Raw genomic sequence first — 11,592 nt, forward strand, 5'->3', positions numbered from 1 at the left:
CAGAAAGTGTATCCAAAGTATCATCTATTCTGTGCAAAGGATAACTATCATTTTTAGTTACCGCATTGAGCTGTCGGTAGTCAATACAAAAACGTGTTGAACTATCTTTCTTCTTTACTAGCACTACTGGTGATGTCCATGGACTGTTTGATCGTTCAATTACCCCTTGTTTGTTCATATCTTTGATGATATCTTCGGCTTCATTTCTTTTCGCAAATGGAAGTCATCTAGGTTACTGTCTGATTGGCTGAGCGTCTCCGGTATTAATTTTATGCTTTACTATGCTTGTTTTGCCATTGTCCTTCTTATCAATGGCAAAAACATCTTGAAATTCTATCAGCATAGACTTCACTTTTTTAGTTCGTTCATCATCAAGATCTTGGCACGTTTCTCATTAGTATTCATGGAACAAATCGAAGCTACGGGAACACACAGCTTTTGCCGTTAGGAACTCGGCATTGTTCACATTTTCGACCATCATTAGACTTCCCTCTCGGCAGTAACCATCAGGTCTGGTCATCAAAATTTTCCCACTATTACCGGGTATTGTTACGTCACAAGTAGTTATTAAGCTTATAACATTTCTTTGTCTTCATGAAACGGCAACTCTTCACCTCTGATCTCGAGAACTCCATCTTTGACATTCAATACAGCCCCAACTTTCCGTAGTAAATCCATCCCCAATATGAACTCGTCGGAGATCTCTGCAATTAATACTCTATATTTCACTGTGGTCTGGCCAATGGATACTAACATATTAGTCTCGCCATATGTATTAATTATCGCACCAGTTGCTGTTCTAAGCTTTACTGTTGAAATAGTTCTTCTTGCACCTGTATCTACCAAAAACGATCTACATTTATTATTGATACGACCCTCGATGTACAAGCTATGAATTCCACCGGAGGACGTAATGTTCACAGTTACTATGGGGGCTGTGTTTCTCGAGGTCGGCAGTTGCCCCTTAGTGTCGACCCGATCTAGTTTTCCTGGCTGTTGTATCATCTTATTGCAATTACGGCGAATGTGACCTACGTCACCACAATTCCAACATCTGGGCTCGCGTCTCTTCGGCATCGTGTTACGAACTACTTTTCTTACCATTTCTTCCAGACGTTCATCGTTTGGTTCGTCGCCGTCTTCAATGGTTCTTACTCGATGGGTCCGTGAAGTTTGACTAGCTGTTTCATGTTCCAAGGCAATAGCGAGGGCTTCATCTAGAACTTTCGGTCTTGATAGTTGTAAAGCTTTCTGTAATTCATTGTCTTTTAACCCATTGACGAAGATATCTACAGCAATTTCTTCCAACATGTTGTCTGGTGCCTCTGGATAAGCTAACCGCACTATACGACCAACATCTGCTTCAAACTCTTGCAAATTTTCACTTGCTCGTTGAATTCTACTTCTTAGTTGCGCCTTGTAGACTTGTTGTAGATGAGCATCTCCGTAACGTTTGTCTAGTCGAGTGAACAAGGTCTGGTAACATTTTTCTTGACCATTAGGAATCGATCTTAGGTTAACCGCAGCATCACCTCGTAAAGCAGCAGTTAAGAAAACAGCTTTTTCTTGTTCTGTCCAATGATTGGCTGTCGCAATAGCTTTAAATTGTCTAAAGTATATGGATCAAGATGACTTTCCATCAAATGGTGGCAATTTGAATCTCATATGATGTGTCGTTTCGTCTCTCGGTGATTCTTCTTTCACTACCGGATCCTAGGCTACTGTATTAACTGGTGGTAGCACTTTTGTATTAGTTATCATGCTCTCTAACTGTTTGATCCTCTCTTCTACTTTATCGAATGTTTTAGAAACTTCTTCGAATTTCTCATTGTTCTTTTAGAAGTTTCTTCCATCATTTGAGAAACATTTTCAAATTTCTCGTCGAATCTTCTAGAAACATTTTCAAGTTTCTCGTCGTTTTGTATACCTACTTCTTTAATAATTTGAGATGTTTCATCCAATCTTTTGGAAACGTTCTCGAATTTACCATCATTTTTCCTAGAAGATTCTTCAATCATTTGCGACACATTTTTTATTTTTGTTAAAACTGCTTCTTCTGCTGACTGGAACTGGAATGTCTCTGGGTCTTCTCCATTCTTGTTGAGAACAGTCTTCAGTCGTTCTTGAAGTATCTTCTTGGACTAAAGTCAGTTCGCCTGGAATATCAAGAAGAAGCAGAACTAATCTGACTTGACAATGGCAAGTGTGTGACCTTGCCGAAACGTCGCCAAAACAATGGTTTTTCTAAAAACCAAAACTATTTAACCCAGAGTCAATCTCGGAAACAACTGAAACATATATACATATATATATATATATATATATATATATATATATATATATATATATATATATATATATATATATATATATATATTATATATAAATTAACTTTACCTCTGTAGGTAAAAGAAGCTGTAGAGAAATGTAAAGAAATAGAAAGACTACAAGCCAAGCATGACAATTTTAATGTACACAAAAAGGTAAAAGAAATAACGGGTACTTTTAAAAAGAGAACACAAATGAAACTCATAGACACCAATGGAAAATTAATCATTGACACCCAAGAGATGAAGGACAAATGGAGAATATATTTGGAGACACTTTTTCAAGATCAAAGAACGGATTATAGGCATCCATTTTCAGAGAGGATGACGGGCCCGGACATACTTAAATCCGAGGTAGAAGAAGCAATAAAACGGATGAAAAGCAGAAAAGCTGTAGGGCCTGATAATATCGAAGCTGAATTTTTAAAACTCTTGGAGGATGAAGGAATAAATTGGATCACGGCTGTCTTCAATAAAATATACAATACAGGAATCATCCCTGATAAATGGCTAGAATCAGAATTCATAGCGATACCTAAAAAACAGGGGGCTAAAAAGTGCGAAGAATATCGAACAATCAGCCTAATGAGCCACATGTTGAAACTGTTTCTTAGAGTCATCCATGGAAGAATTTATAAGAAGTGCGAGGAACAAATATCAGACAGACAGTTCGGCTTCATTAACGCAGTGGGTACCAGAGAGGCACTTTTCGGAGTACAGGTACTGATTCAAAGATGCAGGGACGTTAACTGCGACGTATACGCGTGCTTGATCGACTATGAAAAGGCATTTGACAGAGTTCAACATCAAAAGATGATAAACATTTTAAAAGAAGCAGACCTGGATGACAAAGACCTCAGAATAATTTCAGAACTATACTGGAATCAGACCGCACACATGAAAATTAACGGAGAAGAAACAGATCACATAAAAATACTACGCGGAGTTAGACAGGGATGTATTCTATCGCCGTTGATATTTAATATGTACTCAGAAAAAATTTTTAACGAGGCTCTTTACGGAATAGACGAAGGCATCCTTCTAAATGGTGAAAGAGTAAACAATGTTAGATATGCCGACGACACCATGGTGATAGCAGATAGTTTAGAGGGACTTCAGAGGCTAATGGACAGAATAAACGAGTACAGTCAACAGTACGGACTAAACATTAATACCCACAAAACCAAACAAATGATTGTCAGCAAGGAGAATATAAATGGGGCTCATCTATACATTAATGGGACGCAGATAGAGCGAGTAAAACAGTATTGCTACCTGGGAACTATTATAAACGAACAGTGGAGCAATGTACAGGAAATAAAGTGCCGCATAGGAAAGGCAAGAACGGTCTTTAACAAAATGAGCGCCATCTTCAAAAGTCACAACATATCCCTGGATACAAAAATGAGACATTTGAGATGCTATGTTTTCTCTGTGTTGTTGTACGGGGCGGAGGCATGGACGCTTACAGACACCACTATTAAAAAACTTGAAGCATTTGAGATGTGGCTTTATAGAAGAATGCTGAGAATATCATGGACAGCAAGGATCACGAACAAGGAAGTTCTAGAAAAAATGAAGAAGGAACCAGAGATTGTGTTTACGATCAAACGCATAAAATTGCAATATCTGGGACACGTTATGAGAAATCAGCACCGTTACTCCCTGCTGCAGTCTATATTGCAAGGTAAAGTCAAAGGTAAGCGAGGACCCGGTAGAAGGAGAATATCATGGCTGCGGAATTTAAGAACATGGTTTAAGAAAACCTCAACGGAGCTGTTTCGAGCCGCAGCGAGCAAGGTCATGATTGCCAATATGATTTCCAACATCCGAAACGGATAGGAACCAGAAGAAGAAGAACTTTACCTCTTTGTAATTTCTACTATCATGATATCAGCAACAATGGACAAGGAATATCTACTCCCCTGCTGCTAAAGAATAGTTATGGGTTTAGCACTTTTTCTTGTATTTTAGTAGTTTACCTATCACATTTAATTTGCTTAACTTTCTTCATCTTCATAATTCATATACTCACTTTAAAGTTTTACTCTGTTCCCACACGAAACCTCTCGAGACATTCATTATTTAATATTATGTTTTCTAAATAAATACTATATGAATGTTATGATTTCTTTTATATTACTTTATTTTTTAATTAGCTGCCTAATAATGATATAACGAAAGAATCGACTTCAATCTCCTCTGATTCGGATACCTACGTCCTTGACCTTGGATGCATCCTGAATTCGGATCAACTATAGCGTGTGGAATATCCGGTGAAACGAGCGGCCGGCATCGTTTTGTCTGTTTATTAAAAACGTCGTGAAGGAACACCGTTTTTGATTAATAGACCATTAGCATTAGCTATTCAGAACGACGTTGCGCACACTGCACAGGATGTTATAAAATATCGGTTAATAAAGACTATAATTGTTCCTCATAATTGGGTTCCGTTTTAATTTGGGGATTTGGACTGACGCCCAAACACTTGACACCTTGCGAGTCAATGAGGATGTGGGTAGGAATTAGGAATTTGTCCTATCTGAAATAAATTTAGATTTTTTTTCTAGCTATATCTGTAGTAATTGAGTTTACAGTATACCAGTTGATAAGTAAAATCAGTTTTAAAAAATTTGCTATTATTGACAATTATTATAATACGGTAACAAAAATGTAAATAAGTGAATTTTTTATGAATATATGCAAGCGTTAAAATATATAAGGGATGAACTTACTAATCCTATTGTAGATAATATTCCAAAAAGCCTAAAATATTCATATCGCTCTTACTTATCTAATGGCTCTTTCTTCCATTCTTCCATTCTTTTCTAATTAAAGCACGTCGGCTTCACGTGGCAACGCCTAAGTATCTCAATTATTTTCGATGTCATCTTTTTAAATATCGTTTTTTTGGCCTTCATTTTTTCTCATTACTGGCTGCCGCAACTGTATCACTCTTGTTGGGACTGTAAGTCTAGTATTGTTTAATTTAAGAACTATCTTGGCAGTTCGTCTTGTACTTCGACTTTATTTACCACTTGTTTTATGGCGAGTTTAGTACGTATGGAGTTGATCTTCACTCATAATGTGTAAAGTGTTCTCCTTAACGTTGATTATCACTATATTCTGGTATCTCTAGGTGACTTTTTTTATTTTAATAATATCTCAAAGTATTCCAACCATTATTCCATAATATCTATTTGGTTGGTGCTGGTTAGTCGCTCACCACTCCCACTTAGACATTGTGCCTTATATAAAAATTTTTATATTCACGTTGATTTTTACTTTTTCCAGTTTTCAATCCAAATGTATTTACTTTTATATGTCGTTTCTTCTTGTTTTCTCTTAAGTTTTGGTTGACGTCAGATTGCGGTGGAAAATCAGGGTTCTTTATTGCTCTGGATAATGGATAATGCTCTTTTAGTAGTGCTAGATTGTGAGGAATCAGAGAAAGAGATTAATATAAGAAGTGAATTTTTTCCACTTCTTCCGGTCGTTTGCTCTCTCTCTCTCTCTCTCTCTCTCTCTCTCTCTCTCTCTCTCTCTCTCTCTCTCTCTCTCTCTCTCTCTCGAATTGTGCACTCCTATACCATTTAAATCACTTTTAACTGCTTCTAACCACTTTTTCCGTGGTCTTCCTCTCTTCATTTTACCCCCGCCTCCTCCAAAAGCACCGTTTTTACACAACGTTTCTCTGGCATTCGAGTGATGTGACCTAACCACCTGATTCTCTGTGCTTTGACGTTTTGTACAATTAGAGGTTTTCCATACATCCATTACCTCTTTATTTGTTCTTCTTCACCAGTTTCCCTCCGCCGCGCGCCGTCCTAATACCACCAAAAAATCTTCCACAACACCTTCCTTTCCCAGATCTCGATTTTCATTTCATCTTTCTTATTCATAGTCCAGGTCTTACAGGCATACACTGCCAGTGGCCGAATTACAGCCTTAGGAGCCTAGCCTGAATTACTTTTGGCAACTGTTTACTTATTTTTGCCATTGATGCAAAGAATAAGTCATTTTTATCTTGCTTTTCCATATTTTTTAGATCTTGCCTTTCAGCTATTTGTTTTAATAGGTATCTTTAAACATTCATCCGCAGATGTGGATGTAGGTATATATTTGCGTTTAGTAACTCTTGGAGTTTTTACAATTTCAGCTTCGGCTTCTTGAATATCTGAAATATCGTTGTTATTAATGAATGTGTTATAATTGTTAAAAATAGAAAAGTGGCCTATAATATATATAAAAACAACACAAACTTTGAAAATTATCTTAAATTTAAGCATATTCGAGCCAAAGCTGAATTGCTTTTTAAGCAAAAGCAGCAGGTATGTTGGAAAAATTTTATTAATAAATTAAATAAAAATACCCCAATCTCAAAAATTTGGAGCTTCATAAAAAATATATCTAACAAAAATTCAACTTTTAAACAACAGGTTATCTCTGAAGAACTAATAAACGAAATTTTTGATATTGTAGCACCTAGCTTTGTAGCAAATATGCTTAAAGGATCTAGCTGCAATTAACACCTCTAGATGTACTGCTCCTGGTCATTATTTTATTACATACATCATTAAAAATCTACCCGAGGTTGCTCTCGAATATATAATAAAAATATACAACGATTGGTGGCTAAACGAAAAATATATCGAACAGTTTAAACAAGTCATCATTTGTTTAATATTAAAACCTAATAAAGATAGAAACTTAGCTTCTTCCTATCGTCCTATATCCTTCCTATCGTGTATAACTAAACGTTTAATGATAAAAACAAGGCTAGAGTGGTATTTGGTATCTCGAGTACAATACTCTATTGGGGCTTATGATTCTGTTAACCTAAATATACTTAAAAAAAATGGTTGATATTGGTTTGAGTGAAATGACTGCTCTAAACATATTACAATTATATTTCTCCCGATGTAAATATATCAACGACCATAGAAGTGTATTGCATAGTTCAAGAATTGTTTATCATGGGTTGCCTCAGGGATTGGTACTTAGTCCTGCATTATTTAATATGTATTCTTCCAATCTTCATTCACCTTTCTCTAATTCCATCAAATGTATCCAATATGCAGACGTTATCTGTATATACTCCATTCAAAATATTTATGATGCTTGCATTGGGGCTATAGAGAACGTTATGAATACAGTGGTTGCATGGACAGAAGAAATAAGTATGACCCTCTACAGAAAAGTGCTCATTTATATATTTTACGCAGCATAGACTATATAATATTTTGTATCACACTTGACACAAAATAACTATGGTCCATTCATATACGTTACCTAATAAGCAAAAGCGAGAAAGGTTTTGGTTTACTTAAGTGCATAACAAATCTAAGTTGGGACGCAACCCCTAGCATAGCTTTAATGTTCTATAGAGCCTATGTGCGATCCATATACGGATGTTGCTTATACTGGGGAAGGCTTTCAAATTCTGGTGTCGATCAAAATTTAAAAGTTAGAATATCTAACTGCAATATTTACGTAGATGGAGTAATACGACTAACACTAAGTTGTTGGAACAATATCAGAAGCACCATGATTATCGGAAATATCCGAAACGGATAAGTATCATAAGAAGAAGACTCACGTAGTTCATTAGCTAGATGCTGGCTTGCCATGCCGGATGGCTAGGCTTCCCGGCAAAGACACCAGAAACATTTTAATTTCTTATTTAACTGAGCCGCTACCGTGTTTCGGAGGTCACGTAAAACCGTCGGTTCCGGCTACGTAAGTACAAGTAATAGTCGTTAACACTAAAGCCTGAGCCAGGAGGTTACACAAATGGAAGATGTACAATAAAAAAAATTGGAGCGCGCTTATGTCACTTATGACTCTTGTAATACATAAACTCTTGATTATAAATAATTTTTGTCATTTTTATCGGAAGCGGAAAAATCCTAGAGGTCAATTTCGTTTAACAATACTTATACTAAAGAAATGTTTCTATATTCATGAACATAATAATTATATGAATCTTTCAAATCAGTAGTTTTGATTTCTGTAAAATTCAAAATAAAATTTGAGTGAAATTTAATCTCTGATTTGATTTGATTTTTTCTTATGTCACAGTAAATACAAGATATTATTGGCAAGGTTATTCTAAAAGATAATCACTACAAAAAACCATCTTTACATATCCACTAACAATACATTTATTGGTGCCGGCAGCTACCAATAAAATTATTGTTTCCATTTCAAATACCAACATATTATTGTAAATATGTCATCAATTGACAGCTAAATAGAATACCGATTCTATAAATGTCACTTTGCCGCAAACTGTAAACGTGACTACAATTTTATGTTTAGATCTTTTGTCATATTTTGTATGTTTTTGGCTTTTATTAGCGGAAACATCTGGAACTTGTTCGGGTTCGAAAAAAATATTTTCCACCAACGGTTGATATATTCGTGTTGGCCGTTTATAAATGAATAATTTTTGTGATAATTTGTAAAGTACAATCTCTCATTCTGATATGCTAAGTACAATCTTAAGATAGTGTTGGCTTTATTATATATTGATAAATCAACAACTTCAATCTTGATCAACTTGGAAGTATAATGTTCGCCAAAAGTAAGCATTACCAAAATTAATAGGGCTATGAAATTACACGTGCAATATGTATTTGTCATATTTGACTCATTAATCATTAACTGTTAGCTTATATTAACATTCTTCTAGTATTAAAATCGTCTAGAAAATAGATAGTTATTAGGAGAAAGTGTTACTTCCGATCGTATGAAAATGGATGGGATAACGATCCGAGAAACAATTCTTAAAAAATATCGAGTATGTTATGTTAACGCAAAGGCTCTTTTGGTCGTCGAAGAACAATTTTTACGAACAATCAATGACGCGTTTTGACGATATCTTCAAAGTATATGGCCTCAAAAAAGTATATGGCGAACTGCTTTAATATTAGTGAATTGTTTCAATTGTCGTGTCATGTACTTGTATCACGTTGACTATTAAAATCTATTGGTGGTTAACTTTATCGCTATTAAATTGGAAGAAAACAACTAAACGTTATACACAAATGTATAAGACTAGTTTCTTGTGGATGAGTAGGGGAGTGGTTAGGAACACTAAGACGAAAAAATTTCAATGCCAATAACTTTTTTATTAAATGCTACTTTAAACTTATATTGTACAATGATATTTGGTATATAAATAAGAACTGAAAAAATCATGTCGTTTTCTCATAAAAATTAATGTTAAAACCTCAAAAATATAAAAATTAAAAATTAGTAAATGTCTCACTGTTCCTTTCAATGTGGGAACACTGAGATGTAACAATTAACATTATTTGACGTTAAGACTATCAAAGTTTAATTCAAATTTTAAAAGCGAACTTTGGCGCTTGGTTAACCCTTGCATTAAAGGGGGCGGCAAAATCATTTTAATGTCTCTTTTTAATACATGTGAGACATCTGGGACAACTGGAAAGAAGAACCTATTTTCACATTTAGCGCTTTTTCGCAAAAACGATATTTTAAAATCATTTTCTTTTATTTGAGACAAGACTTTGCCTACATGCTTAGAGTTGAATTCAACGAGCACATAATTCCCATCATTTGGACAACGATCAAGATCTTCGAAAATAATTGGTTCTGGATCTTCACCAATAAAATCCTCCCCTCCGCTGAAATCTTGTAGTTCCATCTCATTTTCGTCTTGCTCGTCAGAATCACTATCTAATACGCGCCGTGCTACTTTTTTCTGTTTTGGTGTTGTTTCTTTAGATTTAATCAGCTCCATTTTTTCCGGGGTATCCGTAGCTATCATCGTCCTTCCTTTGCGTCTTTTGTTGCCCTCTACAGATTTTCTTGTCGGAGCTTTAGGATAACCCTTAAAACTGTTGGACTAACAAAGGTTTTAGTAGTAGTAGCAGTATGACTTGGACCTGGATTTTCTACATCTGGAGATTCACTTATCTTTTCAGCAGCAGCTTCAACTGCAACAAGCGGCCTATCTGTCACAAAACTTGACAAAAAATCTTCTTCAGCGAAGACATGCCGATCGAATGGAAATATTCCAGATTTTCGAAAAGCGCTTGCGATGTTAACTGGCGTCATTGCTCGTGGATATGCTGTGCCCACACAGGCTGCTACGTTGTAAATTGTAAATGTCTGACCGGGATGGTTCATCATCCATGCATCTACTGCAGCATTGTAGAAAGTCTGAAATGGCTTAAATAAACCTACGTCCAACGGCTGTAATCTGTTCGTGCAGTGTGGCGGTATAGTCAGGATTGTAACGCCATTATTTTTACATAAATCGATTGCCTCAATCGATAAATGACTTTGATGATTATCCATTAGCAATAAAGAAGGGTTTTCTCTAGTACTACCAGTGTGCTTAATAAAATGCCTAACAACTTGCACAAAGCACTCTGTATTCATCCAACCTGTTTTTGAAGCTAGTCCTAAAGTTCCAGGAGGCGACCCATTTATCATAAAATCTTTAAAGTGTACTCTTGGGAATACCAGAGCAGAAGGAATAGCTACTCCAGATGCTCCAACAATACAGCATGTTGTAACGAGTGTTCCACGTTCGCCACTTGTGGCTTTACTAACCTGTCGTATACCTCTTTCTGCAAACACTTTTTGGGACTTTTGAACGGTAACGGTTCCTGTCTCATCTAAATTAAAGATGCGACTACCATCTCCAAACACAGGGAAACGCTGTAAAACGGTTTCAAGTTTACTGAAAAACATTTCAACATTAAATTTATTGAAACCGGTTGCCCTTGCAAGACTACAACCTTCTGGGGTCCGGAGGGATAAATTATTGGAATGACGTTTCTGAAATCCTTTCATCCAGGCAAGTGAAGCGATTTTTGAAGTATGCCAGTTTGCTGGAACCACTATGTTATTGTAGACTGCGGCTTCATATGACAGATTTCGGGTATCTTCTCTTGATAGGCCATAAAACATTTTAGAACATTTAATTATATATTCTCACAAGTTGTTCTCCTGTTCGATAGTAAAAATTTGTTTTACTTTGTAATTAGGACATAAACGGACGTTCTCATCTTGTTGATATTTTTTAACATATCTGTGGACTGTTTGGAAAGATACTCCTTTTATTCGTGCTGCTTGCCGTATAGAAGTGCCACCTTGTACTAATTCAACAGCCTGTCTCATCATATCTTCCTATTTTCCGATATGTTTTATTTCTTCTTGGCATCTTCGTTCTGTAAGAGAAATTATTTTGCAAATGACCTGGCTTATACAACTATAACGGAACAGT

At 35.8% G+C, this 11,592-nt stretch overlaps 1 protein-coding gene across 1 annotated transcript; it reads right to left on the bottom strand.

The window, feature by feature from the left end:
- Positions 1-10,154: 10,154 nt before the first annotated feature.
- On the bottom strand, positions 10,155-11,276 carry LOC140436000 (uncharacterized). The gene has a single exon (XM_072524712.1). It carries the CDS (start codon positions 11,274-11,276, stop codon positions 10,155-10,157), a length of 1,122 nt encoding a protein of 373 aa, XP_072380813.1.
- Positions 11,277-11,592: the final 316 nt, after the last annotated feature.

The sequence above is a fragment of the Diabrotica undecimpunctata genome, chromosome 3, assembly GCF_040954645.1.
Source record: "Diabrotica undecimpunctata isolate CICGRU chromosome 3, icDiaUnde3, whole genome shotgun sequence".
Taxonomy (NCBI): domain Eukaryota; kingdom Metazoa; phylum Arthropoda; class Insecta; order Coleoptera; family Chrysomelidae; genus Diabrotica; species Diabrotica undecimpunctata.